General features: G+C 35.7%; 1 protein-coding gene and 3 pseudogenes across 1 annotated transcript; all 4 read left to right on the top strand.

Annotated features, from left to right (window-relative positions):
• Positions 1-804: 804 nt before the first annotated feature.
• LOC149221589 (SART-1 family protein DOT2-like) lies at positions 805-9,113 on the top strand (annotated as a pseudogene).
• Positions 9,114-9,250: 137 nt separating this feature from the next.
• LOC149221588 (SART-1 family protein DOT2 pseudogene) lies at positions 9,251-10,202 on the top strand (annotated as a pseudogene).
• Positions 10,203-13,045: 2,843 nt separating this feature from the next.
• Positions 13,046-13,585, top strand: LOC149221587 (cullin-1-like). Its single transcript, XM_089387422.1, has one exon. It carries the CDS (start codon positions 13,046-13,048, stop codon positions 13,583-13,585), a length of 540 nt encoding a protein of 179 aa, XP_089243548.1.
• A 53-nt stretch (positions 13,586-13,638) lies between these two features.
• LOC149221586 (cullin-1 pseudogene) lies at positions 13,639-14,844 on the top strand (annotated as a pseudogene).
• Positions 14,845-25,205: the final 10,361 nt, after the last annotated feature.

Here is a 25,205-nt window from a genome sequence, read left to right as displayed (position 1 = left end):
ATGCTCACCGAGTTTCAGATCAATCCGATCTACCGTTTGGGAGAAATGGCAAAAAGAAGTGCTGGTTTTGTGACCATGCAGCAGCAGCAGCTTGAACGGGCAGAGTTGAACGTGGAAACGATTGCATGCAGCTCAGATCCAGCTAGAGGAAACCTGCACAAGGAAAAGCAATCAAAAATCATTAGCCAAGCCTCATGCAATCAAAGGATTAGAGCATGCAGCAGCAAGAAGCTTCACAAGCAGCCGTTTGGCTTCAGGTACGTGACAAAACCTATTCCTCTATTGCATGAATCTAATTCAAGAACTGCATGAACGAATGGAGTGATGGAATTAAGCCACGAATTTAGGAAGGTTCACTTGATGTCTAGTTCTCTAGCAAGTCACGCAGCATGCATGGGTCAGCCATGCACGTGAAAGTCAAAAAACGGACAGTATGGGCAGTCTAACTCCAGTGCAACTGAATCGATGAGATTTCAAGCAGAGAACAAATAGTGACCACTGCAGTTCATGATTGCAAAACAGTCGCATAAGCCAGCACACGTATGTGCCACCTCACTCCAAAAATCACGCAGAAATCTGAGCGCTCAGCTGTTAGTCAACTTGCACTTGCATCATGCTCACTCAAAGTATACATCCTCTGCTTCCACAATCGGCTTAATCTATCGACCTCCGCTGAGTTTCCTACCTATTTTCGAATTTCTCTAGTGCATCGGGCTCACTCAAAGGCCGAATCACGTTCTACAGGAAACGGGTGAAGTCTTCTACAGGAAATACAGCATAGCCTTCCGGAGCAGTCTGACAGAGATGGAGGATACACGACAAGGTGGGATGAATGAAAATCCAAGGGACATGGTGTTGTCAGACAATGATGTTGGACACAACACAACTGTTATTGCATCTTTTCAAGAAAAACATGTTGATTCTGGACAGTCAAAACAACCTATTTCAATTCCAATATTGGGAGAAATAAATGAAGATCATGCAGGGAGATGTGTAACAGAGGCTACTCAGCAGGATGTTTTTTTGCCAGAAATGCAAGGACCATCAACATCCTCATTGGATGAGAATGGCAATGAAGACACAGGAAAATATGTTGCTGGGAAGGATGTCGTGATAACTAACTTGCAAGGATGTCCAGGACCATTGGTGGATGAACGTATTGAGATTATGTCATGTGGTGAACTGAACTATTGGAAAAAAATGAAGAGTTTTGGCCAAAGATATCATTCCTTCTAACAGTGAGGAAGAAGAGCAGAAAGGGGGAGAAGATGAAGGCTGCCACAGCCCAGCTGAAAAGAAAATCACCCACAGCCAAGCAGGACACAGTGAAGCTTGAAGAAAGGTAGGCTCAAAAATACCATTTCCATGCATGAGATTTTAAAGGGTGGTGAACTAGCTTGGTTGAAGTGGGGACAATTAAAACCAGTCTGCCTGTGGGTCAAGAATGGTGGTTTGCTTGTGGGATACACGAAATTTCTTTCAAATAGCGCTGCATCACATTCTCTTCCAAGTTTCCTATTAACAAATGCTCCACATGATAATGATAAACCACTGTAACACTCACCTGTGCACATATAAACTACTTTTTTTTTCTTTTTGTGGCTGTTATATGGTTAGTGTGAAAAGTAGCTCTAAATCTATCACTGAAGCAATTACAAGCTCGGCATACCTGAAACGCAGTATCCTGGATGGATAGAGAAGACTGTGTATATAGTGCAGAAATAACAAGGGTTACATCTCGGCTCTATATTCAAATCTGTCTAGACAGATCAAGATCTCAATGAAGCAGTGATGAATGATGATGAAAACTGTGACACTGTCACACGGGTATTCTCACCATGCCTAGCAGCACAGTTCAAGAAGAAGGCACCCTCAGCCACGCAGACCAAAATAGTTGAGACAGGACCTTCTACAGGAAGTCTGGAAACGAAGCAGCAAAGGGAGAAATCGCCTGAGATTTTGGCCAGGGAGGCGGTAGCAGTGCTAGATGCCCTAAGCACATCTCCAAGGCAAAAAGGGAAGCAAAAAAAAAGGGAGCCTTCCATGTACTTTAAGGCAAGAAGGAGCATGTGGATAAAAGCCAGCAGACCCTAGCCACAGTCAAAGGAGCCAATTACAATTGAGGACACCACAGCTAAACAAAAGGAAGAGTCTCCTTCAAAGGGGTCCATCATCTATGAATGAGGAAACTAAAAACCTTCACCTAGAGAGAAGCAAATCAAGGTGATGGACTCAAAGACTGCTTCTACAGGAAGACAGAGAACAGTTAGCAGACTGTTCTACAGGAAGACAAAGGACTGTTTCTACAGGAAAACAGAGGACTGTTTCTACAGGAAACCAGCGAACAGTTTCTACAGGAAAGTTTGAAAAGAGGGAAGCCAAAGGAGAAATCGGCCGAGATGCTAGCCAAGGAAGCCACCAGGGCCATCAAAGACGAGGGGAGAGATTTGGTTGCTCAGAGGATGAGCAACACTTTCAGTAGGGGGGTGATGATGAGCCCCAAAAATGGACAAATATTTGGGCTCATTCAACCTCCTAGTTTGACTTAATCCACCATTCTCATTTGTTTATTGCATGTTTTTTATTATTTTTATGTTAATAGAGTGAATTTGGTTAGTCATTATGCCAACAAGTCTAATGGGTGCTTTGTGTAGCCTTTTTGGTCAACTTGGAGACAAATTTGAAGGTCTTAATGAGCACTTGGTAGCCAAATTCGTGGGAGAACAAGCTAGAGGATTTGTAGGAAGGTGTCCCCCTCATTTATGGGCCCTTACCTCGAATTCTCCACCATCAGCTCGGAGTTCAAGGGCCACCGAATCAATCAGCACAAGGGCAGCCAAGCAAGTCAAGTAGGACTGCTGTTAACTCCAAGTTTTGGGCAGCCAAGTCCCTAAATTTTAGGAGGACTGCTGGGTCCTCAAATTGTATAAATAAGAGGGCTTAAGACCTCATTTCAGTTAGTCAATTTGGTTAGCTAGTTAGCCAGTAGATAGTAGCTAGTAGTTAGTCATTTCATAGCTTTGTTGCAGTCATTTTGTAATTCGATTTTTATGCAATAGACTAGCTTTGCTTTCAGCTCATGTTCAAGTTCTTCTTGTGGACAGTTTTGATGTAACTCTTCATTTCTTGATCAATAAAGATGAATCTAGCTTTGCACCAGCTCTAAATCTCTCTTAGGAGGCTACAGCTCTTGGGGTTGGGCCCATCTCAAGCGCCCAATACCTCCTTTGATTATCTTTATGTGTCTTTGCTGCATTCTTAGAATAAAATTTGCTATTTAGATCTAAATCTTGTTTTATTATTTAGTTTGTTTTTTTGATGAGTAAAATAGATTTTCATGCTCAGATTTATTTGATAGGTTGTTAACAGAAAAAGCTTCAAGAAAAGGGCCAACAAACATCTGTGGTTTCACCTCTCCCTTAGTGGGATCAGGAGCTGTGACTAGGATGACTTTGCTGCCCACAAAAACACTGACTTTGCTTTACCATGCAATAATTAGTGTTTGTTTTTCATTTGCAGAAGTTGGTTACATGTTCAGAGCTTTGAATGCTTCATTTCATAGTTAATATACATGGTCTCCTTGCAAATAAAGTTGCTGTCCATTCTTATTACTGTTCACTATATCATATTAGGGTAGCATAACTAGATCTTTGTTTTTTTGCATGTCTTTGTTTGTTCAGTTTGGAAAACCACTTGCAGAGTACCTATTACCCTTCCTTACCTGCACATACTCCATCCAACCCACCTGCTCCACCCTCTACTTAGAACCCTTGCTTCACATTTGCCATTCGCTCCCAAAACCCTAATTTTTGTGCAACATTGCTTCACTCTCCCTTGAACAAATCCAATCGCTCCTTAGCCTCATCCGCCGAGCCTTAGACCTCTTCAGATCCCTATTTCACCTCCATACTCATTCCTCCATCTTTTTCCCTCTATCCATGCTCCAAAATCCCATTTCGAAACATCCTGTAGAAGAATTACAGAACATCCTGTAGAAGACTTACAGAACTTCCTGTAGAAACCCCTGCAGACTTCCTGTAGAAGTTCATAAACACGGTTGCATGGCCTCCAGACTTTGTGAAACTCTCAGAAAGAATGCTAGGGATCCCTTAGACCCTCTCTGTACCATCCCAACCTTTCCCAAAGCATTTCATCCCTTGATCCATCCCTGCACAGTGGAGAACTAGTTAGAAGCACATGCATGATAATTTCAACAACTTAAGCAAAAATACAAAAATACGTTTTCTTCAGATAGTAATAACTTAGACACATGCATTTTACCTTCCTAGAAGTAAGGTATCTCTTCTCGTAGTTTGCATTCTCCTTTTTGCATCAGTAGGACTAGTTAGTAGAATTAGGGTTTGCTAGGGTTTGCTAGGGTTTGTATTTCTTTTTGGCTTTCAGTTTCTTTCCGCAAGTAGATTAGCTTCCTTTGAGTTAGCTTTCATCTATCAATTAAAAAGCTTCTTCTAAGAGCTCATAGAAGTTGGCTTGAGCCCCTAGCGGACTTGTGCCAGCTAACCAAGTGACAACTGCGGCAAGAGCTAGTACTTGTGCATACAGCACCGTCGCTTCCAAGTTTGTTACGAACTACCGGGTTGATAAAATTAAAGAAGGGAGTTCCAGGAGTTGTAGCATTATTGCTACAATACTGGAGCCCACCAGTTGACATGCAGAGGATATGGCAGGATTGAAGGTCCTTCACGAGCTTGATAAAGTGATGGAAGGAAGGGCAGTTGTATTGACACGCAAGGATAAAAATGTTATTGTTGGTTATGAAGCTAATGATGGTAGGTTGATTTTTTATGCCGAGTCCTGAATTTTTAATTTACCTAATATGATCTTTGTATCCATTTTTTAGTTATTTTTATTGATTGAAGATTCATTGATTATGTTAGCATGCTACTGAAATGGTTGATATGCTTGAAAACATTGAAATTGGAGAGAAAAATGCAAGAAATGAAGCCTACAGAGGATCAAAGAAAAAAATTGTGATATATGAAGAAAAATAAGCTAGATATTTATTGGATAATCAATTTTTTTTTAAGGTTTTTACTTTTTAACTTACAATGTTTTTACTATTTTTGTTGTGATAGATTTCAAATTGATTTGAATACTGTGAAATACATTCTCCTCAATATGACGACCCTTTTAAGGAGGACTTAATTTTTTCCCTTGATGTTATGATGTAGTACTATTGAGATATTTAATATATTAACAATTTTTCTAAGATACTCAAGGCTTTAACATTTGTTTTGTGCCAAGATTATATGAAAAATTTGCATTTTTGGTTGAATGGGTAACTATAGATCAATTTGAAGATATAAATGAATAAGTCCACAACAAACTAGATGAGGTAAGTTGGATTCATATTTTTCATAGGAATTTTATTTTAGGTAGGTGTGTGTGTTTTATAAATGGAACTACTTCTATCAACTAAAGAATCTAGAAATAGAACCGGTACTTCTATAGTTAGCTACTTTAATACTAAAAAACTGCTTAGTGACTAGCTAACCATGATTATTGAGAATTCTTGCTTCCTACTTATTAGGAAAGGCTTGTGTTGGAAATTTTCAATAAAATGTAACAAAATTTCACAGGAGCCTGCAACTTTATGAAGATTTTTTTTTTACTTCCTAACAATAGGAGAGTTAAAGGATTTTTTCATTGTTATTTGACTGAGAGGATACTCTATAGGATTCCTCATCCCCAGTGATTTTTCCTTCTTTCATTGTAAAAAAAAATAATTCTAGGCTTCTCACCTACATAATGTTTAAAATATTCTAGACAATTAAAGATAATATAAGATACTTTTATTAATGTCTAGTAAATGATCACAAGAGTGGTTAAATGAGGCTAAAATAAAGTACAATTTGTGTAATTTAAAGTGGGAATACAAAAAACTTTGATCTCTGAGCTACCATCAACAAGAAAATATCAAATACCTAAGAATCAAGTCATAAAGAAACAAAGAGAAGGACACATACATGAAACTTTGAAATGAATTGGATACATATGTGAGATCTCCATATCAATATGGGTGTGTCATGTGGTCTAGAATTAGAAGTTGAGGCTGAGAGAAGTGAGAGAATTATAAGTCTCCTCATTCAAGTCATCAATCACCTTGAAGGGGATAATTCACTATTTGAGGAGATTGTGTTAAGAGTACCAAAGATTGAGGGGGATTGGTTGTGAAATCCTAGAATGGATCTTCAGGAAAGCTCTAGATTGAGGAGCTGTATTACTCCTACAAGGAAAATATTCTCTAAAATGATGACTATTCACTTGGTGGATCATGGATTTAATCTAAGGAACTGTGTCTTTAGCACTAGACCTCTTAGAATTATTCTTCCTACTTGTACTATGAAGCTTATTGTTGGGTCTATGATGGAGGATTTACAAAAGTATATCGGAATACGGGGGACAACTATCTAGGGGGGAGAGTTTCAAGGTAAAATGGATTTAATATATGACGGAGATTGCAATCGTTGTCACTGATTTTACGTATTGGTTGCATAACATGGAAGAAAGAGGTGATTTGGAAGAATTTGGACAAGGAGGATGACATAGAGATTTCAATTATAGAAATATGTAGGTAAAAGAAGATGAAGAATATGGACACCTCTGATCTAGATACCTAAAGAAAATGGATATGAGCCCACTCATCTTCTGACATTCTTCAATTACCCACTTCCCCTCGACCATCCAAACACCTCGGATTTGATACCATTCCAATGCTCCTTTTCACATGCATAAACTATTTGACATACAACACCATTCCTATAGTATATTGAGATATATTAAAATGGCATTCGAGGGAGGCCTTAACTAGCTACCTTTTTCTTTTCATTCCATGACTTATTATTGCCACGGGGGAGTCGAAACCATGATCCTTTAACAATGGATCTGGAAGAGTGTCGAGCAATGAGAGGAGAATCCAAGAACCATATTATTAACATGGAGGAAACCTACCTTAGTTTTCACAACAAGCGTGATCTGTCAACCCTAGGAAGTGCTCAAAGTAGAAATCTATCTTAGGGTTGAGGGCCCAAAGAGGTGTAATTGGGTGATTTGGATGCATTGTCTAGGAATGTGTTCTTTCATTACCCTATCAAGGTCTTTCTTAGACAATAGGAGGTGGCCTAGAGTGTCTAGAAAGAACTTGAAAGTGGGGAGGAAAATTAAAGATTTTTCCATAGATTGAAGTAACTTGGAGGCCCTATAAAATCAACATTGAACCCACATAGTGGGACTTGCAGAAGCAAGGAATTCTAAGAAACAAAGAGCAATATAGGGGTACCATACTTTCCCTGAAGCATAATCCCCAAGGGTTTGAACACTAAAGGAAGAGACGAGTCTGGAAATGGTCTCCTACTGCAGATCATGTGATTTGAAATATGCTTGGGTGATAGATTGGGGATCTTATGCACACATTGAATGAATGAAATGTAACATAAGCATTTGTACTCATTCCATTCAAGCCTATTGAACTTGAATCAGGTTTTTTTCGAGACCTTAAACCAATAGAGGACTATGGTTCTGATGATCATATCCAAGAGGTGCATTTTAGATGTGTTGTCCTAGAAGTACTTTGGAAGCTCTGCCTTTAAATTAGTCCATATTTTTTTCATCCTCTTCTTCCTTTTTTATTGTCGAGTTTATTCATATTTTACATGTTTCATTTGATTTCTTTTGTTTTTGACCTATCTTTTCTCCCCTTGTCCATTGTTTTGGAAGACGATCCCAAACGAGGGTCATTTCTTCTTTTATCCATGTAAACTTTCTTCCTTTTGGCTATATCTTGTTTGATAACTTGACACGATCTCAAAGTCATGGGCCCTTATCCATGACTATCATCTGATATTCCTTGTTTTCAAACAAATAAATATTTTCCATAGGAAAAGAGGGAAAATTTCTTAAGATTCAAGTTGCCCCGTTCCTTTATGATCCATTGGGGGGTTCCTTTGAAAAAAATCATATGAAATCTTCAAACTGGCACAAATTGTGAGAAATGCTCCAAACATAGTCAAGCAACATCTAATCCAACTTGATTATGGATTCCTTTCCTCTTTTCGACTATCTTAAATAACAATGAGAGATGAGTGAAGTTGGGAATAGATTTTTTCTCCTTAAAACATCCTTGAACCTCTAAGGAAGATCTATCTATGAACATTAGACCTACTGAAAGAGACCCGAGGGACACTAGGTAGACACCTAATTGTAAAGATATGTTGGATTCATGGCTGGTTGAAGATTTTGCAGCCTAATCATCCTGATTTTTATTTGGTGTTTATCTACTAATGAGATATTTGTTAATCATGTTTTAGATTTCATGTTATTTTGAAGAATGCTAGCACACTAGTTTAAGGAGGATTAAAGTGTGGTTGAATGTTGATATAACCTATTATTTTTGTATAAATGTTTTTCTTTAGAAATGTCGAATGCTGATATTATATTTTATGTTCATGTAATATTGTCTCTCTAGATACGCAAGAGGTTGTAAAGTGCAACTATGACTAGTCGAGCTGAAGAGTCACTCGCCCAAACAACAAAACTTATTTTTTTTTATTATACTCAAGAGGATTTGCTTCAATTCAAGAAACCTAAGAAGAAGAAATAGTTTCGGAAGAAGCATAAGCTAGACATTGATGTACTAGAAGAAGAAGCAATTGTTATTGGGGATTTTGCTTCTAAGGTTGATACAAAACGATTTTTTTCAGGGAAAATGCAGAAAAGGCAGAAGTTGAACTCTAGAGAAATGCATATCAAAATGCATATAACAAAGTAGCAAAGGCTTCGAGAGGGATTCAAGATGATAAATTATCAGATGCAATGCAGTTTGATGAAGATGGAGATGTTGTTTTTGGTGTGGAGGATGAATATATTTACAAGTCATTAGAAAAGGCCAGGAAAGTGACATTGAAGAAATAAGAAGAAAGTAATGGGTATGGCCCCAAAATAGTAGCTCGTTTAGAAGTAGATGCAAATCAGGCAAAGGAAATGGTCAATCATCAAATGAAGTCTAGGAAAATAAAGTTATATTTACGGAGATAGAGGAGTTTGTCTAGAGTTTACAACTTGATGAAGGTGTGTGGAAAACAAAAGGGAGTTAGAAATAATGATATGAACTATTAAATTTCATTTTGTAAGGAGTTCTCTCATGTAGTTCTTATAGTTATAGTATATCTTTTATTTTTATATGACGTTTCTTTGTACTACCTCATTGTTTTAGAATTTTAATTTTGTGGCTATGGAACCAAATACTCACAAGCCTGTAATTGAAGATGCCTTTAAAGAGGATGATGAGGGTCGTCTTGTCAAACAAGATGATGTTGCTAAATCCATAGGTGGTTGGACTGAGGTGAAGGAAATGTGTATAGATGTCAGTTATAAAAAAGTAGAAGAAGAGGAAGAAGAGGAAGAAGTGGTGGCAGATGACATAATTAAAGAAGCTTCTGTAGGAAAAGGTTTGGCTAGGGCCTTGCAACTTTTGAAGGAAATGGGTTCATTAAAAGATTTTGTGTAATGGGTTGGAAGGATTATGGATACCAAATAGAGAAAACTTCTTGGAGTACGAGATATTGATGGACCAAAAGAGATATGTTAGACTATTTATATGAGTTTGGTCATATTGTAAGTTTCTTTGTTTGAAAATTGCAATTGCCTTGTGCTTTAGGCATGCCAATCTCCTAGTTTAATTCCTTAATATATGTTCATAGAAACAAGAAACTAATTTCCTTTCCATTTATATATGTAGATGACACATAAAGAATATTTTTGGAAGTTGTCACATAAGTTCCGTGGAGAAGGCCCTATAAAAATGAAATAAGAAAAAATTAAAAACATATGAAATGGTGTAAGCAGGAATTGAAGCTTAAGAAAATGAATAATGGAGACATGCCATCGATGTCCATGGAAAAAAATGCGTGACATCTAGGCCAAATTACACACTCCTTATATTGGTCTCAGTGGTCAAATTAAACCAAGGTGTGCTTATATTATTTGTAATTCAAGCATGAGTACTTTTAATTTGAGAATTATCTCTCTGATATTAGCTTCAATTAATCTATTATCTTGTCCATGTATTATCATGTTGTAGGAAAACAAGTGACCCAAAAAGTGGTTTTTCTACTGTTGAAAAGGAGGTTTCAGGAAGCTTGACTCCAATGCTTGGTGACAGGAATTTGGTAGCCTTGAATTGAATATAATTTTATTCTTGTCTTTCTTTAAATGAAATTTATTCAGCACAATTGTGTAGTACATTATATGTTGTGTCTTGTACTTTTGAAAATATGTTACATGATTGTTCTCATTATAGGTTAATAATTTCTTAGGAATCAATCATAAATCTGAAGCTAGGATGATGGATCCTTTGGAAAAGCCAAAGGCATGATATTGTTAGACTTGGCACTTCCTGCATGAAGATTATGAGTTTCTTATGGCCACGAATACTGTTTATGCCAATGGTGTTTGTAGTCCTAATATATGATATGTTCTCTAAGGTTCTTATCTTTGTTGCTAATAGCAATCTCAAAAATCAAGAGTAATATCATTGTTTTTGCTAAGCAGGACCATAATATTTCAAATGAGTTTATGAGTTGTGGCAGATCGAGTAGGTGGGAAATAAGATGCCAAAATGTCGATACTGTAGGTCAACATTCTATATAGAGAATATAAAAGAATTGTTCTTTGCCCAACTTCTAAATGGCCATATGTATGGGTATTGTGCATAAATTTTAAATTGAGATTCTAGAGAGATCTTTGTTTGAAGTTTGAACTTTGAGGACATTGTTATGGTGTAGATTATTTTTGTCCTTTTAGGAATTTCTAGGATATTCTATGGTCGAAGAGAAGAAGTAATAATATCCACATGCTACTTGACCAATTTTATTGGGAATATTTAGAAATTTTTTGCAACCTTTGACTCCATATCAATTCTCTGCCTTCAGAGTTTTCGGGATGCTGTTTGGAATTACATTTGTATAATAAGATTTTTACCCAGGTTACATTGCTAGTATCTTTTTGTCTATTCTGAAAATCAGGTAGTTGTGGTTTAGTGGAGATATGCACTCTTGAAACTATTCCGCAGGTTTGCAAGATTTTATAGGAACTCTCCTGGCTCCTTTTTTAATATATAAGAAAGTGATTTCCTAAATCTAATTGGTGGCATTTTTCAAAGAATATATTACTCAAAGATGGTTGTATCCTTCTTATATAACATTTCTCAATATTAGTTTAAATTTGATTGGTCTTTCATGTGGGGTCATATGATAGTCATAATGGAAATAATAATGTTAGATTTTTCCCATATATTTTGCTATAGAATCCCTACATTTCCGTACTGTAGTTTTTATAAACATTAGAATATAGTGGATGAAACATTACTGAATTAACATTTGATATAGGAAATATTGTCCATTTTTTCACTTTTTTTCCAGTGGCTAATGAACCAATAATATCTTGTTTCATTATATCAGAATCAGATCAATTGTGACATTTATTTTATTTTTGTGAATTTCGTTGTTGTTCTATGGAGCAATTGGAAAACACCTTAAGGGTATTTGTGCTTTTGTATGCACAATACATATGTCTACTCCAGAGTTTTGCATGGAGCACAAATTATATGAAGGAATGGGTGAAAATTGAATAGGACAAATACAAATATGTTAATGATCAATAAAGCATTTTAATGTGCGCTAGTAGGACGTGCATCTACATGTAGTAGTTCCAATGGAAGTTGAGAAGTCAGTTGAGCCTAATATTAGAGGGAGTGTTATTTACATACCACAATATCCCTTTATTCTGGGATAAAATGCTTCCATAAAACTTTATAAAAAAACATAAAACATTTCATACAAAAAGGGGTGGGCCACAAAGTAGTGTCCACAAGCCAAAAATAATTTAGTGACTCATAGGCTAGTCAAAATTAGGACAGTCTAGACCCCAAGGGATTATGAAAAAATAACTTACTAAGTGCATAAATAAATAATATGGCCAAAGTCCATGACTAAACCAATTAACATAATCACATTCAGTATAGACATAAAAACTAAGCAATTGCAATGGATCCTAGTGAGGTAGAGGGTTTGTTAACATTGGGATTGGGATGCACCTAATGACAGGTGGATTATGAGTTTGATAGGAAATGTGTCATCTATTGTTCGTTGCTCTAGGTGCTTCTCCATCAATATTTCGAAATCCAAGTGAGGGTAATTGTCATTTTTAGTTCATGGAGGAGGTGATCAAATATGGGATTCTTAGGTTTGGCTGCAATGAGTATTCCACTCATGGGCATGATGGATGACCTAATGGTGATTTTTATTTTTATTTTAAATATTTTCTTCAAATGTTCTCAATAACCGAAGCCGCCGACTCAACCGTGGCGAGTGGTACATTACCATTATATCAAAAAATGCACACCACATTCACAAGTGGTGCCCACATAACTTACCCTTACAATCATATAAGTAAATACAAAGTTGCGATCACTCGTTTATCGCAAACGGATTCTTGAGCTTCACCTTCACCGAGTATTCGCTCCTCAAAATGACAATGACGACGAGCAGTGGCAGTGGAAGTGGAAGTGGAAGTATCATAAACCTGCAAGAAGGATGGGCTATTGTCAATAAGGCCAAGAAAGACAAATATATGGCTGATCTGGAAGAATGTTGGGCTTTTATTTACAAAGCTATCCTACAGCTGAGTAGCCGGTTGGAAGAAGATGTCAACTTTGAGGTGGCTGCGGACGAGAAAGTGGCTATTTACAGTACCGTCTATAACATGTGCAGTCACCATAACCAAATTTATGATAGACAACTCTATATTTATAACAGATACGAGGATTGCATTAAAGAGTACGTCACCTTTATGGTTTTACCGAATTTGAGCGAACAGAATGATAATCAGGTGTTGTTGAGAGAACTTGTGAAACGCTGGAAAATTTTCAAGGCGATGCTCCGTTATATGAAGTTTGGTTTTCTTCGAATATTTAGATCGCTACTTCACTGATAAGTATCGTCTTCCTTCAGTCAGAGAAGTTGGAATCATGTACTTCCGAGACCTGGTTTTGGGGAAAATGGGAAATAATGTGAAGAAAGCAGTGATTGTTGTTATTGACGAAGAGCAAGAAGGAGAGCCAGTTAGAAATGAGACCCTTTTGAAGGATGTTGTGGCCATTTTTGTGGAGGTTCACATGGATTTCTATACAATTTTTTTTGAAGTGGCCATGTTGGAACATACTGGAGATATCTATTCTCGGAAGCCTGCTTCATGGTTTTTACAAAATTCCTATACGGACTACATGTCAAGGGTAGATGAATATGTGATACGCCAGAAGGAAAAAGTTGCCAGATATTTGCCAGAGTTGCTAGATATTTGCGAGCAAAGGCTATTTCACAAACTGAAAAATGCACTGTTTTCCCATTACACTACACATTTTGTTGCGGATGAAAATTCAGGATGCCTTGCGTTGCTCAGGGAACATAGATATAACGATATTTTGATGATGGGGGGTTTATTTGATCGAGTAGAAATGGCTGGGAATCAATTGCTAATTTTTTTAAGCAGCATGTTATTAGTGAAGTAACACCACCTGTTAAACAATTTGAAGATGCTGTAATCCAGAATAATGCAGGGAGAATGGATAAAAGTTTATTGTTGCAGGAAGTGTCTGCATTTGTGAGGAAGGTCATAGAATTACGTGACCAATATATGAAATATGCACAACAGAACACTGCTTTTTCCAGGGTTTTAAAAGAAGTATTTGAGGCGATCTGTAATAAAGGAATTGGAGGAAGTACTAGTGCAGAATGGCTGGCTACACTATGTGATACTGTACTTGAAGAGGATAGCAGTCACGAAAAGTTGAGCGGGGATGATATAATTGAAAATGTGGTGGAATTTCTGGAGTATATTTGGGATAAAACTCTGTTTGCTGAATTCTACCAGGAAAAACTAACTCGTAGAATTTTGTTCGGCAAAAGTGTAAATGTTGGTCATGAGCAGAGCATATTGTCAAAGCTAAAACAGAAATGTGGTGGTCAATTAACGTCACAGATTGCGGGCACGCAGGAGAGACAGAGTAATTTCGAAAACTATCTAGACAAGAATAGAAATCTCCATCTTGGAATAGAGTTTACTGTTACAGTGTTGACAACTAGATTTTGGCCAACATACAAGTGTCCTCAGATTAATTTACCTCCAGAGATGGTTAGATGTGTTGAAGCATTTACAGACTATTATTCCGCAGAAGCCCAACATCAAAAACTTAAATGGATATATTCCTTGGGATCCTGTACTATAATTGGTAAGTTTGATAGAAGATCAATAAAACTGATAGCAACAACTTGCCAAACAGCAATATTATTGTTGTTCAATGCCTCTGAAAAGTTGAGTTATTCCGACATCAAAAACCAGTTGAATTTGGCAGAGGAAGAAATTGATGGACTTCTATATTCACTGGCCTGTGACAAGTATAAAATTCTTCTCAAGATTCCAGATACAACCACGGTAACTGCATCAGATGACTTCAAAATCAATTTTAATTTTACAGATAAAAAAGGGAAGATAAAACTTCCAATGCCACTGCTGAGCGACAAGAAAAATTCATCGGAGGAGGATATTCATAAGGACAGACGTTTTCTTATTGATGCATCGATAGTACGCATTATGAAGGCAAAAAGGGCTTTACAATACAAAATACTTGTGAGTGAATGTGCTCAGGAACTTGAAGGGCTATTCAAGGTAGATTTCATGCAAATTAAAAGGCGGATTGAAGATTTGATTGAGAGGGAGTTCTTGGAACGAGACACAAAAGAAGTTACTTTGTTGAGATATATACCATGAAGCCTATGAAGGTAGCAGGGGAAAGGTTGGAAGGAGACACAAAAGAAGCTAATTTGTTGAGATATATACCATGAAGCCTATAAAGGTAGCAGGGAAAGGATGGTAGATTAAAATGTGAGATGGATACAAGAGAGTTATAAAATAACAAATAATTCATGTTTTTAGGTTTATAATGTATTTTCAGTTTTATCTTACATATTTATATTTCAACCTAGTCAATAGTTATATCACCTTTTATATATTTAATATGATTTTCCAATAGTAATATAACTATAAAAAGAAATAATAATGCAAAATCATGGTTTGAAATTATGAGTGTTATTTCACCTCAGTTTTCTTAATGATGCATATTTGATTGAACATGATTTTCGAATAGTAATATAACTACAAAAAGAAATAATAATACAAGATCATGGTTTGAAATTATATGAGTGTCATTTCACCCGAGTTTTCTTAATTATGCATATTTTATTGAGCTTAATGTCACAAAAATAAGTTGCACGGTGTTGAATCCTAAAATAAGTTTATGAAAACAAGTATATGGAGCAATATTAAAAATCAAATTTTGTTTTTAACTATATCTTATTATCCTATTCATTACAATATAGTTATTCATAATAAGCATTAAGTATATTTCATTAGAAACTGTGGTGTTTTCATGAAATATTTTGTTTCTTGAACTATATTTTTAGAATAGGGTTCTTCATATTGAGTATTAAGTACATTTTCATTAGGAATGGTGTGGTAAATGGTACCATCATCTTTCGTGTAGTAATGGATTAAAGGGTTAATCATTTAATTAATTAGAGAAGCTCACACCTCAAAGGTTATAGGCATTTTTGGCGCATGTAAGACAATTGCCATTTTATTTTATAGAGTTATGTGTATTGGGACAAAATGTAAGAATATGTATCTAGCTTCATAAGAGGATGTAAGATTTTTTATACAAACAATCCTAATAATAGGAAAAAAGGTCTATACCATCCCTTAATTACATATACTCATCCTTAAGAAAAAATCTCCATGGATTTTATAGGATTTTTACCAAATGTGAGTTTCATGGAAACTGATAGGTTCAATAAGATGTGCAATTCCCATGCCTTATATAAAGGCTCATAAAATGGTAAATAGTAAAGTTATTCTTTCAACAAGTTTGGATGCACTTTAGGATACTACACTTTAGGAGCTTCATTTCATAGAGGGATGCTACACTTTTTAGTGCATTATGGACTATGTATTGGGAGAAGATGGACATGAAGTTAAATAGGTATACAACATTCCATCCATAGATGGATGGGATAACATAAGCCATCTTTTGAGGGGTTGCAAATAGAAGCACCTAAAGACACTTTCGATGAGAACTTATTGTGTATGCGTGTATTTATATATATAGACTCTTATAATAGAGCAATCTGCACTTCTATTAATAAGTCGCCAATTTAAACCTGGTTTTGATATTTTCCACTTTCACCTTTGGATATTGTGTATGGATAGTAGAAAAAATGAGTGATGATTTCATAGGGGATGCTTTAATGGTAGATACATTTATGAGAAGATTAGGGCAGAATGAAGAAGTCCTGGAAAAAGTACAAGGTTAAGCATGATTACCATAGAGAAGAGAAGTTGTTTAGAGTGAGGGACATAATATGGTTACATTTGACATTCAATTTGCTTAACAAATCCATGAAAATAGTTTTTTTTTTTTGTGTGTTTGAACATGGGGGGAGGATGAAAGTGTCGACTTATATTAAATTTAATAGATTTATAGAAATGGGTGAGATGCCTTGTTAGGAACAGGATTCCCCAAGGACATTTTTGGGACTAAAAGCCCATGTTTTGGGTCAACTTTTGTAATAAAGTTGTAAAGTCTCCACATTTTTTGGTCATGGAGCGTGAAGGTGTCATGATTCATAAAGGGCTTTCTGCCCTTATTTTGATGATGGGGGGTTTATTTGTAAGTTTATAGAGAAGATCAAGCAGATCCATCTATAGGTACAAGGGACGCTACAAAAGTTGCAAGAGAAACATAAATCTAGGAATGATAAACATAGAACAAAGAAATTGTTCAACATGTGAGATAAAGTATGGCTATAGTTGAACAAGGAGAAGCTATAGGGGCCTGATAAGAAAATCAAGGCTCTAAGGTATGGTACCTATGAGATACCGGAAAAGTTGGCGATAATTCCTATCATATCATTTTACCAACATATATGTTCATTTACTATGTTGTCAATGTAGATAATTTTAAACTCTATGAGACTTCCATGCTAGATTTGGAATAGGAATATGTCCTACCTTCTATGGAGGATTTACACAGAGTTTATAAAACATACACTTTTGCACAAAAGGTCAAGAACTGCAAGACAAGGGCATGATGACATTAGGTACTATTTTGTAGTGCTTTAGGTACTGGTAAAAATATGACTTAATGAGGGCTTTGAAGTCATCCCACTATTGTGTGTTTCATTAAGAACATCATTCAGAGAAGATGTGACCACAATGGAATCAATCCATGAGCATGGTTGCTACACATCCTTTTGATTCGGTAATGGATGAAGATCAGATCGAGCCTACAGAGGAAAAGGAAGAAGCTACTGTGGCCAATGAAACTCTAAGTGTTGAGCATGCATTGACCATGTTTAGTTGTATACTCACATCCCAAAAGAGTATTTTCGATAAGCATCCTTCGAGTTATGGTCTAGCCCAGAAGCAGACCAACCGATACAACTTCAGAAGCTAAGGGTCGATCACTACAATTGAGTTTCCAAAGCAAAACTTTAATGAAAATATTTTGAGGAAAATAAACCCACCACCTAATTCAGCGCAGAACACTCAGAGCAAGTCTGGGAAAGAAGTATCAATGAAAAGTGTTTCCATCAGATGTAAGGACAAAACCATCACTCTAGAAACCACAAACCAATACACATCCCTAGACACCTCACCCATTATTCCCACTGTGGACTACAACATAGTTGATCACGTGAAGAAGGTTTTCAAACATTTCAATATTTGAATTAACAAAGATCACAAGCCAGTGGGACATCCTCTTACGGGTACTTTGGCAGACCTCTACAGGTAATGCTACCTCTTTAGATAAGGAATCTAGTAAGTCTCATGGTTCTCTCAAATTTGTATGTAATGCTCTAACGATGGATACAAGTACACTCTACCCAACTTTCCTATTAACTTTTGAAATCTTCAATTTCAATGTACAAAATTGCTTAGTTGATTCTAGTGCACCAATGAAAGTAATGCCATTATTTGCTGGCAATAAAATCAATTCTAAATGGGATAAAATAGATGCAAAAATTATTCACCTAGACAAGACTCATGCCCATGCAATTGGTTAATAGAAATAGAAATAAATGAGATTCAAGGATGTTCTTTTGACCTATATAATTTGGCTTATTCATCTAGATGTTACCCATAGGCCACACTTTCTCACTATTATATTTCAAGAATTTGGAATTCATCTTAGGCCAATTGATTTCTACTCGGGATACCTCCTTCATCACACCACTCATTTAGTGCTCAAAGGAAACAATAAGAAATAGTTAGAGTTGTCATTTTGAGATGTTGGGTATCATTATCACGGGTTACCATTAATTGGGCCTTATTTTCCTTTCTTCACCTTTTTCTTATATCTACCTCTTTAGATAAGGAATATGGTAAGTCTCATGGTTCTCTCAAATCCATATGTAATGCTCTAATGATGGATACAAGTACACTCTATCCAACTTTCCTATTAACTTTTGAAATCTTCAATTTCAATGTACAAAATTGCTTAGTTGATTCTAGTGCACGAGTGAAAGTAATGCCATTATCTACTGCCAATAAAATCAATTCTAAATGGGATAAAATAGATGCAAAAATTATTCACCTAGACAAGACTCATGCCCATGCAATTGGTTAATAGAAATAGAAATAAATGGGATTCAAGGATGTTCTTTTGACTTAGAGAATTTGGCTTATTGCCCAAGATGTTACCCATAGGCCACACTTTCTCACTATTATATTTCAAGAATTTGGAATTCATCTTAGGCCAGTTGATTTCTAGTCGGGATACCTCCTTCATCACACCACTCATTTAGTGCTCAAAGGAAACAATAAGAAATAGTTAGAGTTGTCATTTTGAGATGTTGGGTATCATTATCATGGGTTACCATTAATTGGGCCTTATTTTCCTTTCTTCACCTTTTTCTTATATCTACGACTTAGGGAATGAGGCTTTCATTAGTTTTGAACAACTCATAGATATAACATTTACATGATTTTTCACTTCAACCTTAGAGTTTAAACTTAGATACATCGCACTAAAGTATCTTTAATGATTTTGGCTTTCAAATTTTTCTTTTCTTTCATCACAAATGACAAAAGGGGAAATATTTTTCCACAAATCTATGAATTCTTAATCATAAAGGTGTCACTTGAGGAAAATGAATGAATATCCTATAGAATGACTTAGGATAAAGTTTGAACAAGGGAAATAAGGGCACAATAATATTGATGTGTAGCACCTATTAAAATCACCAAGTATATTCCCAAACCATCAAGATTGCACACTTCTTTGAGTAAAATATGAAACACCATGGGACAATGCAACTTAGAACTTATAGCCAAAGAACCAAGAGTTATAATAGATTGCTTAAGTGATCACAATAAAAATAATACACATTGAATATATCATATACACATGGATCATACATATCAAGATAAACGTGGTAATTAAAGAAACCTCTTCCTACACCTAGGGTCCTAGATAGCTAAGGAAAGGTGTCATCAAACTACTGATAAATACATGAATTACATATAGATGTATATACCTTAGTTGGAAAATGATCAATGTGAAAATAATCCTAGAGGCTAAGATGAGAATGAAAATTTATAAATTTCCTCTAAAATCCCATATAGAAAGTGAGGTAATAGTTCGTATGAAATTCAACCTACAATTTTCAATGGGAAATCCTCAAAAATCTCTTCGAAGAGATGTGTACCATTGATGGCTAAGATGACTTATGAGACCTCACCAATTTCATATTTGAAGAAGTTTAAATCTTGGTTTGTCAATTTTGGCCCTAATTAGGCAAGGCAACATGGAAGGAGGTGACCCCCTTAAGAGAGTTCAAATGGGGAAAGGCACATAAGGCCTTATATAAAGATCTAAATCCAAGGAACCCCCTCATAAAAAGAGCTAGAGATGCATTGAAATAATGTATACAATGAACCATCCAAATCTTTACAGAGACAATATAATGTCCCTTGAATTTCATAATAAATGGGGCTTATACATATGAGGTGTCCCTCTAAATCTATCTCATGTATATGGAAAAGCTAGAAAATGTTATTGAGAAGAGGAATATCATGATGATTAGTTTCAACTTGATGCTAATGTAAACCCACTTCAAACACAACAAGGGGAATCTAAGAGAAACATCCAATGCTTTGGTGCGTATGTGGGTTAAACAATAACACCCCCTCTCATTTGCATGAAGTGTACCTAGTACAAATCCATCTTAGAGTCAAGGCCATGAAAAGATGAAGTCCAAGTAAACTAAATTTATTTTCTATAAATAACATCTCTAACAATGTCACAGAAGCATATGATAATGACATTTAGATTTTAGGTGTATACACTTGAATTGTGTTACAACTTTAATCTATCCCCCATAAAGATGTGTCATGCTCCCTTGTGATGATGGATCAACCTTACTGGAGAAAAAACTTACAATGTAAAAGGAAATTAAACATGATTTAACTTTAATAGTGTTTCACATTCAACCCCTGTCTCACACTCATGGCTAATGTGAGGTTATTTAAATCGTTTATGTGGATACTATCATTTTATTTGATCTTATGTACAATGTTCTACATTGACAAAATTGAGTTTTTTAAGCAAGCAAAATATTTGTATCAATGGTTCACTGCTTATGCATTAGGGATAGAGAGGCCTTTTCTTTATGAGTGATCTATTGATTATCGAATCCTATATGGGAGAGCACTACAAGCTCCATCTCAACATGAAGTGTAGATATTGCGAGCAATTTAGATCAAAGATTTGCAAATTATCCAGATAGGGGACATTATAAGATTCATCTTAAATGAGGATAACCAAAAGTTGTTAGTTTCAATCTTCAAGGAAGAACCATGGGAAGCATCAAAGAGCATGTAACAAGATAAGTGTTGAAGCTCGAATGGTTTCATGGGACACTTCTATAGATAACATAAAGCAATGGTGAGTTGATATCTTCTTCATTTCCATCTGCTAAACACATCCTTTCTTGCACGAAACCCAAAATAAATGAATCTCATTGGTTTTGATATGTGTCATTCAACATCATTGTGCAATATTTCATATAAGGTCTCAACAAAAATCATTAGAAACCACTTAAAATTCCACTCAAGAAAAATTATCCCATAAGAGAAAATGGGATTTTCTAAAGGGAAGTATAATCCTATAAAACATTGTAATGGTCCAAGAATACATTCAAAGTAGCCAAATAGATGGAAATAGTGGAATGGCCATAAATTTAAAAAAAGAGTTATTTTTATAAGTTTGGACACTCTTTCTTATTTCTTTTGCTCCACCCATGAAACTCTTCTCTCAATTATGTAATAAATAAATCTAAATACCTCCCTCATAAAAAGAGCTAGATATGTATTGAAATAATGTAGACAACGACCCATCCAAATCTTGATAAAGACAATAGAACATCCCTTGAATATCATAATAAATGGGGCATCTGCAGATGATGTGATAAAAAGAAATAATAATGAAAAATCATGGTTTGAAATTATGAGTGTTATTTCGCCTCAGTTTTCTTAATGATGCATATTTTATTGAATATGATTTTCCAATAGTAATATAACTATAAAAAGAAATAATAATACAAGATCATGGTTTGAAATTATATGAGTGTTATTTCACCCCAATTTTCTTAATTATGCATATTTTATTAAACTTAATGTCACAAAAATAAGTTGCAGGGTGTTGAATCTTATAATAAAATAAGCTTATGAAAACAACTATACGGAGCAATATTAAACATCAAATTTTGTTTTTAACTATATCTTATTATCCTATTCATTACAATATAATTATTCATAATAAGCATTAAGTATATTTCATTAGAAACTATGTGGTGTTTTCATGAAATATTTTGTTTCTTGAACTATATTTTAATATCTTATTCATTGGAATAGGGTTCTTGATATTGAGTATTAAGTACATTTTCATTAGGAATGGTGTGGTAATTGGTACCATCATCTTTAGTGTAGTAATGGGTTAAAGGGTTAATCATTTAATTAATTAGAGCAGCTCACACCTCAAAGGTTATAGGAATTTTTGGCGCATGTAAGACAATTGCCATTTTATTCTATAGAGGTATGTGTATTGGGACAAAATGTAAGAATATGTATCTAGCTTCATAAGAGGATGTAAGATTTTTTATACAAACAATCCTAATAATAGGAAAAAAGGTCTATACCATCCCTTATTTACATATACTCATCCTTAAGAAAAGATCTCCATGGATTTTATAGGATTTTTACCAAATGCGAGTTTCATGGAATTTGATAGGTTCAATAAGATGTGCAATTCCCATGCCTTATATAAAGGCTCATAAAATGGTAAATAGTAAAGTTATTCTTTCAACAAGTTTGGATGCACTTTATGATACTACACTTTAGGAGCTTCATTTCATAGAGGGATGCTACAGTTTTTAGTGCATTATGGACTATGTATTGTGAGAAGATGGACATGAAGTTAAATAGGTATACAACATTCCATCCATAGATGGATGGGATAACATAAGCCATCTTTTGAGGGGTTGCAAATAGAAGCACGTAAAGACTTTCGATGAGAACTTATTGTGTAGGTGTGTATTTTATCTATATATATATATATATATATATATATATATATATATATATATATAGACTCTTATAATAGAGCAATCCACACTTCTATTAATAAGTCGCCATTTTAAACTTGTTTTTGATATTTTCCACTTTCACCTTTGGATATTGTGTATGGATAATAGGAAAAGCGAGTGATGATCTCATAGGCGATGCTTTAATGGTAGAGACATTTCTTGAGAAGATTAGGACAAAATGAAGAAGTCCTGGAAAATGTACAAGGCTAAGCATGATTAACATAGAGAAGAGAAGTTGTTTAGAGTGAGGGACATAATATGGTTACATTTGACATTTAATTTGCATAACAAATCCATGAAAATATAGTTATTTTTTTGCGTGTTTGAAAACGGGGGGAGGGTGAAAGTGTCAACTTATATTAAATTTAATAGATTTATATAAATGGGTGAGATGCCTTGTGAGGAACAGGATTCCCCAAGGACAGTTTTGGGGCTAAAAGCCCATGTTTTGGGTCAAGTTTTGTAATAAAGTTGTAAAGTCTCCGCATTTTTTGGTCACGAATTGCGAAGGTGTCATGATTCATAAAGGGTTTTCCGCCCCTATTTTGTAAGCTGTAAAGTTGGTTGTAAATATCCACCCATGGTCCGTGGACCATGGGATTGTATAAAAAGAGGTAAGTAAGTAAGCTCTGAAAAAAGAAGTAAGTTGGAAGACTTAAGGGATAAGGAGGAAGTCCTTAGAGAAGTCTAAGTTTTGGGTCGCAGCGTAGGTAGAGGCTCTGCAGCTGAGTGCGCAGAGGCCTAAGGTGGAAGTCTGTAGCTGAGTGCGCAGACCCTTGGAGCTGTGTGTGTAGGGCAGATATAGTTTGTAATAGTCTGAAGATATCAATAAAGAGAAGTATTCTACAAATTTTGTGTCTTTGTTTATTGTTAATGCATATGGTTATATTACGTTTTGGGTTTAATATGCAAATGTTCATGTGATACATGAATGTATGTGACTATCTTAATTAAGCGAACACAAGTAAGAATATTTGTTTAGACGGTGCTAACTTTGATATTTTAGTAAGATAAATAAAACACTGAAGATAACTTGGGAACTTGTACAATACGTTGTCATAGCAGTGCGAAAGTACCTGAACTGAATGTTAGGGTTGTGCAAAGGCTAATCGTACTACTTTGCGGAGGTACTAAAGAGCGGAATAAAGGGCTAGACTGAAGGGGCCTAGAACTTAGCGACCTGCGTAAAAGCAGGAACAAAGGGTATAAAATGACATCACAACCATCCCAAGGTGTAGAGTCTTGGTTCTAGCATCCCCACATACTGCCTCGGGTGAGACTTCAGTCTGCACTTTGCAGGTTGATGCCAAAAGGGCCAGTAGTGTAGGGATTTGTTTGGCTAACTAACGCTGAATCTGGGTCAAGCCCCACACAACCAACAAATGGTTCGTTGTTGGGACTGGAATCTACATAAGAGATGAGTGATGTTGTATCACTGGAATCGAACTAAGAAAGAGGTTGAAGATTGGTTGGATAGGAAGATCCACGAATTCGCGGCGCATGAGAATAGAAAACCACGACTAACAAAGGAACAGTGGCTAGATAGGTACTTGTATATATAAATCCATGAGATCTTTTTATGCTTCTTTCCAGTTGATTTATATGAGTGGATAGTGAAGTTAGCGGATAGCCAAGGAAGGTGGAGACTTGACAGTCCTATTTCTTGGACCTCGAAGTTAGTACAGAGACTGGAAGCCTCTGAGGATAATATCGCTAGTGCTGTCGATCATCCGCTTGATCGCATCATAGGAGGATTTGTGACTCAATTCACGGTCGATACCTCAGTTAGCTATAGTGAGGATGAGCGGTGCTTTTTGAAAGGTCAACCAGGTAAGTACTTGAAGTCTTTGAATACCTAGATTACGATGTTATTGTGTGAAAAATGGGTTATGCAGCTACCTTGATGTTACGGGCTATGCAAAGTGGAAAGACTTACGGATCAAAGGAAGAAAGGGTCTTGAATATAGTCCATTGATTTCACCTCCATTAGGTGACGAAGAGGGAGTAGTACATGCTTCTCTGCAAAGTGCAATTTAGTTAATAAGACAAGGATTCCCGCGATTACCACCTTCCCCACACCACCTCCAACTTCACCACCATCACCTGCGACTTCACCCATACCACCACCACATCCACCATAGTAAAGTTATTCTTTCAAAAATTTATTCTTATATAAAGGGTCATAAAATTGTAAATAGTAAAGTTATTCTTTCAACAAGTTTGTGATGAAAGGAGAAATAGGGGTATATCCATTTCCCCTTTCTTTATAAATAATAGATTCTGGGACCTATGGGTTATGAGCCCACTCTTTATCGGAAGCATTATCTTTTACTTTTTCTTTAAAAAACCCGGGAAACACATATATCGAAAATACACGGGAACAAGGGAAATAAAAAGGAAAACCTCCACTAGAACACAAGCTAGATCTCA

This window comes from Pinus tabuliformis, chromosome Q (assembly GCF_031772625.1).
Source record: "Pinus tabuliformis cultivar Carrire ecotype Pingquan chromosome Q, CPIR1, whole genome shotgun sequence".
NCBI classification, from domain to species: Eukaryota; Viridiplantae; Streptophyta; class Pinopsida; order Pinales; family Pinaceae; genus Pinus; species Pinus tabuliformis.
This window is presented reverse-complemented; position numbering and strand designations above follow the sequence as displayed.